This window comes from Octopus sinensis, linkage group LG4, assembly GCF_006345805.1.
Source record: "Octopus sinensis linkage group LG4, ASM634580v1, whole genome shotgun sequence".
NCBI lineage: Eukaryota > Metazoa > Mollusca > Cephalopoda > Octopoda > Octopodidae > Octopus > Octopus sinensis.
In genome coordinates this window covers 109,958,661-109,975,730 of record NC_043000.1, presented here as the reverse complement: position 1 = coordinate 109,975,730, position 17,070 = coordinate 109,958,661, and the positions used below count along the sequence as shown (strand labels likewise).

The window sequence follows — 17,070 nt, the reverse complement described above, 5'->3', positions numbered from 1 at the left end:
GACCACCACCACTGATATTTTAATGTCCATTTCCATCTGCTATGGTGATTAGGACAGATTTGCCAGTGGATATCTTGATCCTCTCTTATCTCATCTCTTGACCACCTGTCATCTCATCTATGAAGTTCCAACATCTCAAGATCTAATCTCCCCATTTCTTCTCATATCTTTTGATATTTTCTTCCTCTATCCTGAAAGAGTCTACTGACTTCACCATCCAACACTCAGGTAACATGTTCATACCAGCATACCATCAAATTATCGTCATCATCATTTTAATGTCCACCTTTCCATAATAGCTGGATGCCCTTCCTGTCACCAACTCTCACCTGTTTCCAACTAAGGTAATGTTTCCCCATGGTCAGACATGTTTCACAGAATATTGGAAATGAATGACACTGCTTATATAACACAGACAATCATTTACAACTATCAAACATCAGGAACACACACACACACAAAAACAGATCAATACAAGCTACAGATGTTTCAATAGCAAGGCAATTTATTTACAATTGGTGTATTACACATTCTAAAATCACCTACTGTTTTATCAGGCATCTGAACTATCAGCAAATAAAAATTGACTGCATGCTGCAAACCAAACATGCTGGAAGCTACCAAGCTGTTAATCACAGTTGACACGATGTACACACACACAACAGGCCTCTTTCAGTTTCTCTCCACCAAATCCACTCACAAGGCTTCTATTCCAGCCTGTTGTCTAACTAAACCTTATATTATGTATGTATATACAGCTAAAGGCTGTCTTCATTTGAAACTTGTGCCTAAATCAATCCTAAACTAATAAGAGACAAAGTTTAAACCAGGAACTGAGAACGATTTACACTTAGCGTAAGATAACTCTGAATCAGAACGTAGAGATTCCTATGTCAACACCTAAATAAATCTTAAAGTTTTACATACAAAATCCTTATCTTCATAGTTTAAAATTGCTGGTGCCATAACAGTAGTTTGTTTTAATGTTATACTTTACTACAGGATACGGAGATAGAATTTTGAGCACGAGACATTCTGACACAGCTGCTTTGATGTTGCTTATTTGGCATCAGAAATCAATCCACACTCATCTCATATCAGACGTTCTAATGTTTCTCTCTCTCTCCCTCACTGTTCATGTGTGTCAGCATGTTTCTCTTTATGCATCTGAGGAGAGGGAAACTGTTTAGGTCAATTATATCCAATCAATTTACTGTAATCTCTCTTCCCCCCCTCCCTCTATCTGCATGCATGCACATGTGCACGTGTGTGTGCCTCTAGTGTCAAAACAAAATCAAAAATCAATGTCCAGTCAGGCGTGCCAAATTGTCAGCATTCAAACAGCTGCACAATCGCCTCTTTCCCCCCAAAAAAGTTGGTAGATGTAAATACCTTATCTGTTTAGAAAATATCTTTGAGGACAAAGAAAGAAAAATCAGCTGAACTACTTTCAATCCCATGTTGGGATTTCATCAGTATCCATTTAACTGTCAACAGAGACAACTTATGAACCCTTTATTAAGGGCACAATTAAATTAGGTTGTCTGTATGACCCTCCTTTTTCAGTCCAAGAACATACTGCACATACCAAGATGGTACTTATATCTGTGTATGTATGTGTGTGCATATATATCATCATCATCGTTTAATGTCCACATACCATGCTGGCATGGGTTGGACGGTTTGACTGGGGTTTGGGAAGTCAGGAGGCTGCACCAGGCTCCAGTCTAATCTGGCAGTGTTTCTACAGCTGGATGCCCTTCCTAACGCCAACCACTCGAAGAGTGTAGTGGGTGCTTTTTACATTCCACCGGCACAAGGGCCAGAGTGGGCTAGCAACAATCATGATCAGCTGGTGCTTTTTACATGCCACCAGCGTGGGGATCGCAATTACAATTTCCATTTATTTTTATTTTGATGTACTTGACTCAATAGGTCTCCTCAAGCACAGCATGTCACCCTACGATCCAAGTACTATTGAGTGGGCTGGTTATGCGGCTCTGGAGTTGGCGATATATATATATATATATATATATATATATATACACACAGTATTGGCTAAAAATTTATATTCTGTAGTGCAAGAAAGTCTATATTTTGAATAGTTTTTACATAAAACATAATAGCTAGAAGTAATTACAGGAGCGTGTTGCCCCTATTTGCTTTGAGATCTCATGGGTTTGTGACCTTTGCCAAAGCACTTTTATGACTTAACTGGTACAACACATTGTAATGAAGAGGAAAAAGAAAAAAAAAACAGACATTATTTGAGGAGTGGAAATAGTGAGTGAATTATCTTCATTTTCAGACCACGTTTAATAATAATGATTGTCTTTATGAACAAATGCCTCAAACACTTGATCTCAAAATGGGAATTGAATAAGGCAATCACTGGTTAATTGGAGACTACAGAAATACATGGTTGGGTACCCAGATACAAATGATTCTCTAAAAAAGCAAATTTGGAAAATGAACAGTTTTTCTGAAGAAAATTAAAACTGCATACTGAGCTGAAATTTGATCAACGAACAACAAGCAGGCAATGAAAATGTATAACTCGCTGGGAGAGCATAGACAAATGCAGGAACAAGTTGTATGGCAAACAATTTTTCTGAGGAAAATTATATTCAGTCAACAAAGTGAAATTTGAACAACAAGCCACAAGTTAACTATGCGCCCCTCTTAGTGGCTGGGAGAATATGTACAAATAGTTTGTTAATGTCTGTGTATACATTTCATGTAGCTTGCAAATTTTCATATTTTATAGTGAAAATAATAACATTTCTCATATTTTTTAGATGAAAGACTAACCATGGAATGACAGAAGCAAAACAAAAAAAAAATGGACACAAACACACAGAATTCTGTTTTTACTATTGATGGTTGGGATTAGGAAAGGCATCCAGTGAGTGGAAACCATGCCAAGGCAGACAATGGAGCTTAGTGCCAGTCCCTAGTTGACCACCACCTGTCAAACCATCCAACTCATGCCAGCATAGGAAACATGTTAAATGATGGTGATGATGGATAGACGAACAAATAAAACATTGCCTTTGTGTAAAGTTTGGGTGTGGCTAAGAACAGATTACTCTTATCTGTGTTATTTTAATTATTCCTGTAATGAACAATTTCGTTAATGAACACGGCTCCAGAATGGATCATGTTCATATAAAGAGAGACTGCTGTATACTGGTAATTATAAGGAGGTCTATACACAGAAGTATGGAACCTCTTAAAGGGTTTGGAATCAACCATAAAGTATATATACACCATCTAGAGAACACATTTTGTGTCTGATCTATCCTTATATATCATCCCAAAATGGAAGTGGAATTTATGGTGATCGTAAAGCAGTCCCATTGCAAACAAACATTCATACAAGATTTTGGCTATGATAAAAAATTTAATGGAAAACTGAAGAAAAGGTTTAATATTTAGAAGATTGGGGTCAAAATGAAAAGATGTTAAGACTCATGGCAAAATACTCCACACAAAAGAACTAGTTTATTGCAGAGGTCACAAAAACCAGCAGGAAAAACTGAGGTTTGAAATTACTTGTGGCGGCCGTTGCCAGCGTCGACTGGCTTCCGTGCTGGTGGCACGTAAAAAGCACCAACCGATTGTGGCCGTTGCCAGCCTCGCCTGGCACCTGTGCTGGTGGCATGTAAAAAGCACCCACTACACTCATGGAGTTGTTGGCGTTAGGAAGGGCATCCAGCTGTAGAAACTTTGTCAGATCAGACTGGAGCCTGGTGCAGCCTCCTGGCTTCCCAGACCCCAGTCAAACCGTCCAACCCATGCCAGCATGGAAAACAGACATTAAACGATGATGATGATGATGTACTCAGTGAAAATAACGAATGTACAAAAGGTCCAATGGAATCTCACAAAGGTTATGAAAAGCGTTATAAGTCCTACCCTGCCACCAACCCATAAAACCTAACAATGCCTGAAGCAACAGAAGTTATTAAGTAAATTACTTACCAGGTTGAGAGATTGAAATCGGTATGCACTTATCTGTCTGATTCTTCATGAAACCAGGTTTACAGATACATACACCGTTATCTGTGCTTATTGCTGCACACATCTCATTCTCTTCACATTGATTGGTTGCATTTACTTGGCAGTGAAACTGGCTGTTGGGTGATTGGCTGTTTGTGGATTCAGTGGACTCTACAGTCTGTGATTTGACTGAAATAAGTCAGAAATTAAAGCTAAATTCAAAATCTTCATCAATGTGTGTGTGTGTGTGTGTGTGTGTGTGTGTGTGTGTGATTGATTTATGTTTGAGTTCTGTAATTGTTGTGTGTATGTATCTACAAAAAAGAATGTCACACAATATGGCAACCCCAACATGTAGACCCTCATTAACAGTATGACATATACTACAGCTGGTCACCATAATTAGCAAGCCATGTTGTTTTCTTGATTAACTACAGATGCAGGCATGACAGTGGGGCTAAGATGCTCACTTTGTAATCACCTGATTTCAGGTTCAGTTCCACTGCACAGTACCCTGAATACTTGGGCAGCTGTCTTCTACAATAATCCTGGGCCAACCAATATGCTTGTGAGTGAATTGGTAAATAGAAACTGTGAGGAAGCCATTGTATATACGTGTGTGTATGTTTAGCATCAGTGCCAAAAAGTACTGTTACCAAAACAGGCTGAATGTCCAGTCGGCCATGCTAAACCATCAGCGGCCAAACAGTGTCTGCAACCCAACTGACTCGTTCTATTCTTGCTAGAACACATGTTGCACATGTTTGCTGCATTGTGTCAAGAACTAGGATACTTAAACCTGAAAATGGCCCAAACTTACTGGCAGCAAAAGAAACGGCAGGATAAGAGGATCAATTCACCATTATGAACAACAGCACAATAAAATTTATGAGATTCATTGGTTTGTAGAGACCAAGTTCCAACTGGTCATTAAGGTCCAGAGAAGGCAACTGGAAACCATAGCACTGTAATGTGCCACAGAATCACTACATGAAGACCATTTTCCAATGATACCTTACCTTTATGGGTGGTGGTGGAGGTGTCAGGAGCAGTGATGAGGATAACAACAAATATGATAGTAATAGTAGTGGTAGTGATGATGGTAGTAATGGGAGCGGAAGTAGTGGTATGGATGATAACTGGGGACAGGGGTGGGGGTAGGGGCGATGGCGACGAACCAGGTGTACTGATTTAAGAGAGTTGTTTCAGGCAGTAAATTCCCCCATGACATTCTCCAGTTTCATGAAAGGATTTGAACTCACCACCCACCAGTGCAATTATGTTCCTGCTTCTTAACAACAACAATAAATCATTAAACTAATTTACAGTTCATTACACAAACTAGATTAATTGCTGAGAGTTAAGTATGTTCGTTGGGAGCAGAGGGCAGAGCGAGTGATGTATTAACACATCATTAACCCTTTAACTTGATCACCACAAATTCCCAATCGTTATTTTCTGTTTTTACACAATCAGATATTTATTGGTTCAATTTTCGTTTTTGTTTATTTCCGTTACATTTGACTTCACTAATCTCTTCGTTAATTTGTCTTTCACTGTATTCATATTATTGATTAAAGGTTATTGATTCTGGCTATTGATTACGTTGCGTGATCGTAGGTCAGAACTGGAAGCAGAAAAGTGATTTTTGAAATAATTAGAGTACCTGACAAATTTTGTTTAACTTCGTCTGGCTATACTTTGAGTTCAAATGCTGCTAGGATCAACTCTGAAAATTAAAAACCAATAATATTCATGTGAAGCATCGACTGCTATTCTATCCAGGTGACTAAACGATTCCTCACCAAAAGTAATTCTTTTAACATTCTGTGGCCCCAAGAGAAATAATTAACATCATAGTTTTAATGTCCATTTTTCCATGCCTGCATTGGTCAGAGTTTATTGAGGCAGATTAGTTGTACAGCGAGATGCCTTTTCTGTTGCCAAGTCCTACCCATTTCCAAGCAGAGTAATAAATATTTCACTGTGGTTTGACATGTTTTCAAAGAATACTGAAAGTGACTCTCATTCATTTACAACAACAACATCATATCAAGATAAAGAGACACATCTACACACACAGAGGCTTCCTTCAGTTTCCGTCTACTGAATTCACAAGGTTTTGGTCTGTCTGGGGCTATAGTAGAAGACACTTGCCTAAAGTACCATACAGTGGGACTGAACCTGAAAACATGTGGTTGGGAAGCAAACTTCCTAACCACAGAATCATGCCTGCACCTCTATATTATATGTATTATTATTATTATTATTATTATATGCCACTATCATTTTGAAATGTATTATGATAGTTTGAGCAGCAATGACATTTTCATCATGAAAATGGAAGTGATAATATGGTGAGGGAAATAACAGCCACCCATCACAGCACCAGCATAGAAACTCTTTTGTTGTATCTCATGAAATAACACTGTTTTTGTATTTGAATTAATTCCATCAAATTCAGAATTGAGTTGCTGGTGGGTCCTTTTCTTTTTACCAGGTTGGAGTCTTTGATTCAGCGTGTCTTTTCTACAATTATTTCTATGCTCATAGCTATGATAAACTTTCTAATCTAGAACCTTCTGTCAACACCTTTAAACTTGTCACCTGCCTTCTCTTCCCCGGAACATCGTTTCTCTGTTTAGATTCCTTCCTCTTAGTCCTAAGTCCTTTTATTCGAAATAGCTTCTTTCCTCAAACTGCTGCTCTCTGGAATTCACTACCATCATCTTGTTTTCCTCTGGTCTCTGAATATCCAATCCTTTAAGCTTTCTGTAAATCGATGCCTTCTGAATTTGTAGGGTCCCTTCTTTTCTTTCTCTGCAGTCCCTTATGCTTCAGTGGCCTCAAAATTTGTTTGGGACAAAATCATTAAAAAAATTTAGGAAAGAATCAACAATTTGGAGAAGCTTAATAAAAGAACTTTTTGTATTAATAAGAGGCAGACATGGCCGAATGGTTAATAATCTTGCTTCCCAGCTAGTGATTTCAGGCTCTATTCCATTGCACAGTACCTTCAGCAAATGTAATCTACAAAAGCTTCAGCCCAACCAAAGTGGATTTACTTGACAGAAACTGGAAGAAGCTCCTCTTTGTGGATGAATGTATACTTTTAGGCACATGCACGTGGGTGTGCGGGCGTGCAGGTGTAGGTATGAACATACACGCTTACGCGAATACTATGAACTTTTTATCCCCTTACTTTTACTCCCTTCCCTCACTTAGCGGTCATTCTAATAGCTCTTTTGTCTTAATAACGGTCAATCACACAGTAATTTCCCTTTGTATAATGGTCAATTTTCATAGCACTTTTTCTGCTGGCCGGATAACTGAAGAGATGGCAGCGTAGATTTTCACCTCGGCATCCGAAAATCTGAGTTTTATCATGGCTACTGAATAATTGTCACATATTACATTTACAGATTATATATATATATATATATATATATATACATAATGAGGCATTCTGGTTAAGCACCTCATATAACCTCTTGTAACTATTTTATTTTTGGAATTTTCAGAAAATTTCTGTGATTTTGTGTTCTACATGCAGGGGTTCACACAATTATGAAAATAGAAAATTTTAAGAAAATTTAAAACACCCTCCCTCATAAATCCTAAAAGTTCCACGCTTTTTTTATTTCTTTTTTTTTTTAAATCAGAGTTTAAAATATGGACAGTCAAAACTTTTTGCTTAAATCCTAGTGATGGACCACCCTTAGGTGTATCATCATTCCATTAAATGAGTTTAAGGCAAGAAAAATATTGAAAAACATACGTCAGAGTGACAAAGAAACAAGGAGGGTATCAGGTGGTTGTGAGATGTAATAAAAATAACAGCTAAATTGCCCTTAAGTCTCATGCACAATTTTTTTTTCCTGCATAATCATATGAATTCCTGAGTGCAGAACACAGATTCACAAAAATTTCCTGAAAATTCCCCAAAAAGTTAAAAAAAAGTTGTCAGTGGTTATATGGGGTGCTTAAACGAGAAATGCTACACACACGCACACACAATCATCATCATCATAGGGATATTTAGTAATCTATGACTTCATTATTAATTGCACGGAAAACTAACTTAACCAAAATTAGTCCAATGTGATTGCCTCTTAAACGCCAAAAGTCATATTCACAGTCAGACTCAACAGATATTAAACAATGTAGTGGCAGCAACAAAGACGTGCCAGGAATCTTTGTTTCTTCATTTCTTCAGGCTGGTTCTCAACTTCATGTTGCACGTCTTAGCTAATAACCCCAAAACCCTAATGTAGTTAAGTGGCCTTCATCCTCAGAGTGCAGAAATCTCCACAACATAACAATCCCTATGACCTGGTATTCAGCACAGTAGCAGTGGCCAGCCAAATCTAACTTGTAACAATAGCAGAGTTGGATGGAATGCTTCCATAGCTGACCACTTTGGTCTTTGGTTCACACCATGAGGTATTTCAAGTTCTTAAGAGAATCTTAGCATGTGTACCATCATGGTGTCTTTGAAGTTCTTTCTTCAAAGTGTAGGTTTCAGCTCTGTAGAAAAGGATTCTTTCAATACAAGCCTTGAAGAAAGAGTCAACTTCATTGACTTTGAAATACCTGATCGCCAGGTGTTGTGAAGCTTGTTACAGACACTTCGCTCTTGCCACCACCCCAACCCCACTTTTTTCTCTCTCTCTATTTCTCTTTTCTTATTGTGCATGTGTGTGTGTGTGTGGAGGGGGTCTCTATCATTTACATGTATACATTTATTCATTACATGCTACTACTTGTGTGTGTGTGTATTGATAGATAGATAGATAGATAGGCAGACAGATAGATAGATAGATGTAAGATCCAGGGATCGAGGTGTAGGGAGAAAGTCAGCTTTAAGCAATCCGTAGAGAATATAAAAAAAAAAAAAACTTTCAGGAATAATCGTAGTTTATTGAGTCGGAAGGGTGTGGATTTTGCTTTCTTTATCAAAGAAAGATGAGTTGAAAAGAAAGTTCTTTTTATGTTCCTCGGTAGGCAACCAGGGTTGCCAAGTGTGCACACACACATGTATGCTTGTATATAAACACACACACTTGCATATATGTATTGTATATATATATTTTATATGTGAATGTGCTTGTGTGTGTATATATATATAAAAGGACATTCGACTCACTAGCAGCCAAACTCAAACCGCTAATAGTTGTAATTCTGCAGAGATGAAAGGGTAAACGTTTTTATTTCTCTTTCAATTTCAGAATTACAACTATTAGCGGTTTGAGTTTGGCTGCTCTTTCTAGTGAGTCGAATGTCCTATTATGGCCATTCCTTATATTTTTGAATGTATATTATATAGTCTTTGACTACCTTTTCTCTCTCACTGGACCGCTGGTAGCGGAGAATATTTTGCTACCCTTATATTTATTATATATATATATATTATATATATATATATATATACATATATATAAACCCATATATAAAATACATATACATTACATATGTATACATACACACGCCCATATATAAAATACATTTTTTATATATATATATATATATATATATATATATATAAACCCATATATAAAATACATATACATTACATATGTATACATACACACGCCCATATATAAAATACATTTTTTATATATATATATATATATATATATATATATATAAACCATATATAAAATACATATACATTACATATGTATACATACACACGCCCATATATAAAATACATTTTTTATATATATATATATATATATATATATATATACACACACACACATTTCAAAATGCATACCTATAAAAACATTATACAGTGTGTGTGTGTATGTAAGAAGAGAATAATTAATGTTGTGACACGTGTGGTACAAGTCTTATCTACATTGTAGGCAGAACAAACACTGCCTGATTTGCAAAGAAAATCGCTGGAGAAAGAGACTAAAAAAAAAAGTGGGTGGGGAATACGAAACAACAGCTTAGCTTTGAGTTGCAGATCAATCAATACGCAGAAGATTTCACCTGACTTGACCTCTTATTGATCACAGCAGAGAGAGAGAGAATTATCCATCAAGTGCAATCAAAGTGAGAACTATCTTTCTATGGAGCCACCTGACTATATTTTATAGGTAAATATTTGCCTAGATTAAGTAGTTGATTCTATGCTGATTAAGGCTCGTTATCTTCAATTAAAAAGTCTCTTTTCTCTGCAGAAGGCAGTGTTGGTGTGTGTAGACATTGACTGAAAGGTATTTGTTGGGGTCTTTTCAAGGGTTTTTGTGGTATGTTGTTTTATAAGGGAAACACCTTGAAAGTTTGTTCTCGTAGCCCATCACTAACTTCCCTTTATCTCCTTCACCCGTATATCTCCTCTATAGCAGGACACCTGTGCTTGTTCCGCTCCCATGCTTCAGCCTTTCAACACCTGGCACACAGCCACCCACTTCTACCTTGCCCCTTTTCAAATACTTCCTCTTAGTAGTGAGAGCTTTGCTCTTTTCTGTTCACCTGTTCTACTCTGTCTTGCAAGTTTCATGGCAACCTCACTGGTGCTAGTGGCATGGAAAAGCACCCCATACACTCTGCAAAGTGGTTGGCATCCAGCTGTAGAAACCATGCCAAAGATGATAACTGGAGTTTTGACACAACCCAGCAGCTTAACAGTTCCTTGTCAAACCGTCCCACCTGTGCCACTATGGGAAAGCAGAAGTTTAACAATTATGATCAACAAAAGAACAGGTGATAAGGGATTGAATAAAAATTACCATGTTTAATTAATATAAGATATTTTTAATGTTTTAGATTTGTCCAGTGTTGTGGTGAAGAGAGAAAGAGTTCAATGGATGCAAACTATTTTGTTTTCTTGTTAATAAAAGGGGGAAAAATGGGGAAAATTTTCCTACTATTTTTGGGAAGGACTGGCATTTGTTAGTATTAGACTGAGTAGAGGAAGGGGGGTATATTTAGAATTGATAAAATAAGGGACATGTAGGTGCGATGTTGTGTAGGGGGAATGTAAGGGTGGAAAAGTGTAAGGTAGTATTTTCCAGAAGTGAGTTTTGAGCAACCCCCAGGGTTCCATGAGATCATCCTCAATAAAAGTTAACAAAATTTTATTTTATAAAAAATAAAAATTGTCATTCACAATTTTCAAAATAATAAGTTGTTATATATGTATTTTTTTTATGTGAATATATTCTCTCTTTAAAACAATTTTTGTGTCATTTAATGTCTTGGTAACATTCAGGTGGTGAAGGTTTCTGTAAAAAAACAGGAGTTCTTTGTTGCAAATGAGTAACTCACACAACCAGCATCCTTCAGTTCCAAGCTTCCATTGAAGACCTATTTAGTTATGTGGAAATATTTCGTTGATTGGAAACTGGTGAGGGTTGGCAACAGGGAGAGAATCCAGCTGTAGAAAATCTGGAGTGACACATGGCACTTTTACATGAGGGACCCACTGACAATATCAACAGCTGAAGGCAGAGGGGTCAGAGACACAAACAGTAGGTGGAGGAGCATGTCAATTAGAAAGCATATGTGGTCACTCAACCTGCTAGGCATAGTAACCAAATCTTACTCAAGCCATGTAGTGTACCTTTAAGAAACAAGTAGGGATTTGATAAACTGAGTCCTGATAAAAAGTCAGGGTGGCTATGGCAGGAATGTCTCATCATTGTTAGATAAAATTCTTAGTGGCATTTCTTCTGGCTCTTTACATTTTGAGTTCAAATCCCACCAGGGTTGACTTTGCCTTTCATCATTTTGGGGGACAATTAACTAAAGGACCAGCCAAATCCTGGGGTTGATGTAATCAACTATCAGCCTCCTTCTAGGGTTGCTGGCTTTCTGCTAGAATTTGAAACCATTGTTGGAGTCTCTGTTGATCAAGGCTGACCTTATATGTGCAAGGTGTAGGTGGAGATAGATGGGCAGGGCCCTGGACAAGACCTTTCTGTTCAAAGATGGGGAAGCTGGGCAGTTGCCATGTATGCAAGTTCCCCTCTCTCAGCCACCAATGTCTATCCAAGGTGGCAAAGCTTGTATAGTGCAAGTCCTTCTAATGACTTTGCTCAGTCACCAATTTGGATTTGGATGAAAGGCAAAACTCACCTTGCTGGGATTTGAACCCAAAGTGTAGAGAATGGGAACAAATACTGCAAGGCATTCTCATCATCATCATCATCATTTAACGTCTGTTTCCCATGCTGGCATGGGTTGGACATGTCAACAGGAGCTGGTGAGCCAAAGGGCTGCACTAGGTTTTCTTGGCACGGTTTCTATGGCAGGGTGCCTTTCCTAACCCCGGCTGCTTTACAGAGTGTACCGGATGCTTTTCACAATGAACTGGCACAAGTGCATTTTATGTGACACCAAAACAGGTGCTTTTCACACGGCACCAGCACCAGTGGGGTCCCCAAGTAACTTGCAAGACAAAGACTTCTTAGTTGAGAGGGAGGGTGGAACCGACAGAAGTGACTGTGTGCCAGGTGAGAGAGTATAAGGGACAGAGATAGTCGTCTGACTATAGAGGAGATACTTGGCTACCCCCAGAAGAAGAAAGGTGGGAGAGAGAAAGAAGGATAGAGACACAGAGGGAAAGAGAAATAGATGGTGTAGGGGATATATTGGGGCCCACCCACAGTGAACAGTGTGTGGGGGAGAGAGATATAAGTAGCACAGAGGGGATAAAGGGGGTTGTTCCATAAGAGTGTGAGGGGATATGTTTAGAGATAGGGAAGACATGACTGGAGCAAGTGAGAGAAGCTGAGAGTGGCATAAGGAAGAATGAGAGAGCATGGAGAGGGGAGGGAGGGGCCTGCAGCAGGTATTGGGGGAAAAGGGGGTTGTTTTGACAAAGGTCAAATAATGGGGGGGGTACCATCACTATTAAATGACCCTGCCAATCTGACCTCTTTGATCGTAGGCCTGCTGGATCAAAGCTAATCAAGGTGCAATAAGAAACGGTCAAAGATTCCACTAATACCTCCACCCAACCTGGACCACAAAGATGACCAGTGCTGACATTGGACAGCTGACCTTTCACAGGTTTAAATCACCACAAATGACATTGGACACTTGACCTTTCTATGCTGTACACTTTACTAACACCCATTCTTCTCCCAATGTGGACACAGATTTGGTCGATTCCATTGATTATATTATTGATTGCAAAACGGTTGGTTTCTTCCTTGCCACCGCCATTGCAGACAGCGCTGCACATTACTAATGCCATTACCACAGCAACCCTCATCATTGCCAACTTCCTCACAAACCAATTCTACATCACCACCACCAATGCCATCATCAGCCAATCTTCCATACAAACACTACCACTCACCCTGCCACCACAACCACTGCTACTACTACACTATTGTCTTTACACCACCACCACCATTAACTTCCACACAAACATTACAACCATCCCCACCCTTCCACTACCATCACCACCAATATTCTCAACCCCCAACATGATACATGAACTTATAGCAGAGCCTTTGTGTGATTGCTGGATGTGCTAGAAACAGCAGCCAAAACTCATCAGATTACATTTCCATTCTAAACAAGGAAAGACTATTCGATAATGTAACATCAATCCAAGGAACTCCTAAAAAGACAAAGTAGTCCAGCCATGCTAGAATACTTTTGGACAGCTGATATTTCAATTGTACCAGTAAGCAAGAGCAGCTCTGGCATTGACCAGTGGCTGGTGTGGAAGTGTCTCAAGAAAACCAACAACCAGGTGTCCATATAGGAACAACTAAGTCTAAGTAATCATTCCATCTGTGACCACCACATTGAACTGCAATCAGTTATGATTAAACTTTCTGCTGTTTAGGTCTTTCACTACTCTGTTAGTTTTGCTGTTTAACCCCAGGTCAAACTTGATCCAACAAACCTATGATCAAAGATATTCCAGCTGCAACAGACTTTGTTTCGTTACCATATGGTCTTCAGTTCCACTTCATTGAATAGTGTGGAACTTGATACAAGAGTCTGCTGCCTTAACTTCAGAATGGAACTGGTAGACAAACTCTATGGACCTCCTCTCTCTCGTTCTTGTGTGTGTGTGTGTGTGTGTAAATTTGTGTATCTGTATGAATGTTTACTTTCTTACATGGCTATACGAAGTCCGCTCCCCAAACTCACAGTTCCAGGTTCAGTCCCACTGATCGACACCTTAGGCAATCACCTTCTTAATATGGCCCCGAGTTGACCAAAGCCTTATGAGTAGATTTAGAAGACAGAAATTGAAAGGAGCCATGTGTGTATATATATATATATATTATATATATATATATATATATTATATATATATATATAGAGAGAGAGAGAGAGAGAGATAGAGAGTGAAAGCACATGGCTCAGTGGTTAGAGTGTTGAACTTTTGACCTTGAGGTTGTGAGTTCTAATCCTGGACTGGGCTGCGTGTTGTGTTCTTGAGCAGGACACTTTATTTCACGTTGCTCCAGTTCAGTCAGCTGAAGAAATGAATTGTGACGTCACTAGTTCCAAGCTGTATCGGCCCCTTTGACTTTCCCTTGGATAACATCAGTGGCATAGAGAGGGGAGGCTGGTTTGCATGGGCGACTGCTGGCCTTCCATAACCAAACTTGCCCAGGCTTGTGCCTTGGAGGGTAACTTTCTAGGTGCAATCCCATGGTCATTCGTGACCGAAGGGGGTCAAAGAATATATCTATTATATAAAATCCATTCTGTCTGTCTGTGTGTGTGTCTTCTCTGATCTCGGGCATCCTCCATCCGATTGCACTCAAATTTGATGTGTAGATACCGACGGTATCAGGGCATGTATAAGTCTTGAAAAAAACCAATTCCAGGTGTGAATGCAATCGATAAAGCCGTGGGAACGTGCATTTGGTTTAAATGTTTGACAACTCAGCACCGTCCATTAGATGGGGGTGCGTTTTGCTTGTGTGTATGTATATATATATATATAGCTTAATGGAGGAGATGACAAAGGACTGGTGCTTTGCTGTACACAAGACCGACCCCCACCTCCACAGCAGAGTTGTTAATGCCGCTCCTCCTGCTGAAGAAGAACAGCCTGCAAGAGACTTATGCTGGTGCCATGTCAAAAGCACTCGTGCTGGCCCCACATGATAGTACCTGTGCCACTGCACACCAAATAAGGGCATCTGTGCTGATGCGACATAAAACACTCCCACCACATTCAGCAAAGTGGTTGGCATTTGGGAAAGGCATCCAGTCACGGAAACCAAGCCAAATCAGACCAGTGCCTGATGCAGCTCTCCTGCTGGCCAACCCTGGTCAAACCATCTAACCCATGCCAGCATGGAAAACAGAAGTTCAATGATGATCACAAGAATTGTGTGTGTGTGTGTGTGTGTGTATATATATATATATATATAGCTTAATGGAGGAGATGACAAAGGACTGGTGCTTTGCTGTACACAAGACCGACCCCCACCTCCACAGCAGAGTTGTTAATGCCGCTCCTCCTGCTGAAGAAGAACAGCCTGCAAGAGACTTATGCTGGTGCCATGTCAAAAGCACTCGTGCTGGCCCCACATGATAGTACCTGTGCCACTGCACACCAAATAAGGGCATCTGTGCTGATGCGACATAAAACACTCCCACCACATTCAGCAAAGTGGTTGGCATTTGGGAAAGGCATCCAGTCACGGAAACCAAGCCAAATCAGACCAGTGCCTGATGCAGCTCTCCTGCTGGCCAACCCTGGTCAAACCATCTAACCCATGCCAGCATGGAAAACAGAAGTTCAATGATGATCACAAGAATTGTGTGTGTGTGTGTGTGTGTGTATATATATATATATATATATATATATTTTCTTTTGTTCTTTTACTTGTTTCAGTCATTTTACTATGGTCATGCTGGAGCACCACCTTGAATGGTTTTAGCTGAACAAATCAACCTCGTAAGTCTAGTACTTATTCCATTGGTCTCTTTTGCCAAACCGCTAAGTTACAGGAACATAAACACACCAGTATCAGTATAAGTTGTCAAGCCATGGTGGGGTGGGGGGACAAACACATACACACACATATAAATATATACAGTGGGCTTCTTTCAGTTTTTGTCTACCAAACCCACAAGACTTTGGTCGACCCAAAGCTATGTATCATCATTATCATTTAGAGTCTATTTTTCATGCTGGCATGGGTTAGATGGTTTGGCTGGTTTCAAATTTTGTCCCAAGGCCAGCAATTCCACCATTGGCAGAACTGGGACTCAGAATGTAAAGACACACAAAATTCCACAAAGCATTTTGCCCAGTGTGGTAACGATTCTGCCAGCTCACCACTTCACACACGTCTCCACTGTCCTGTTTTTGTTCCCAACTTTGACTCTCCATAAATCCAAAATTTTATTTTGGAATTTATGGGAGCAACTGTCTTCAAAGACCCATACTGTTGTTGAACACTCGAAATGAAGAGTAGCTAGACAGCCAACAACTGATGAAGGGCCATTCTCTGTGTTACTTGTTCTGTTTTCCATTTTTTCTCTCGTTGTTTGCATATTTAACTCGTTTGCACCCACATATGCATAGTGGCGGTTTTTTTACTTTTTATTAAAATTTTATGTATTGATTAAGTCTTTCCTTGTTTGTTTTGCAAAATAGTGGTTTTGTCTAATTAATATTATATAATATTTTACTATAAAATTGGATTTAATCCTAAATCTGATTTTTTTCCCTGTAAATTTGGATTTATTCCCTAATATTTATTATACATATATATATATATATTCTTTGTATTTGTTTCGGTCATTTGACTGTGGCCATGCTGGAGCACCACCTTTAGTCGAGCAAATCAACCCCAGGATTTATTCTTTGTAAGCCTAGTACTTATTCTATCAGTCTCTTTTGCCAAACCACTAAATTACGGGGACGTAAACACACCAGCATTGGTTGTCAAGCGGTTAGCAGGGACAAACATAGACACACAAACATATACATACATGTATACATATGACAGGCATCTTCCAGTTTCTGTCTACCAAATCCACTCACAAGGCTTTGGTCAGCCTGAGGCTACAGTAGAATACAATTGCCGAAGGTGCCACAGAGTGGGACTGAACCTGGGACCA

General features: G+C 39.1%; 1 protein-coding gene across 4 annotated transcripts in view; it reads right to left on the bottom strand.

Moving 5' to 3' along the window:
- The window catches only part of LOC115210361 (dyslexia-associated protein KIAA0319-like protein), a 128,669-nt gene that overhangs the window by 51,611 nt on the left and 59,988 nt on the right, over positions 1 to 17,070 (bottom strand). For 3 of the 4 annotated variants that reach the window (XM_029778923.2, XM_029778920.2, XM_036502324.1), the window contains one exon: positions 3,985 to 4,191. The exons of the other annotated variant lie outside the window; for it this stretch is intronic. In XM_029778923.2, coding sequence (XP_029634783.1) covers positions 3,985 to 4,191 — 207 coding nt within the window. The remainder of the gene's footprint in view (positions 1 to 3,984; positions 4,192 to 17,070) is intronic. 4 annotated transcript variants of the gene reach the window in all.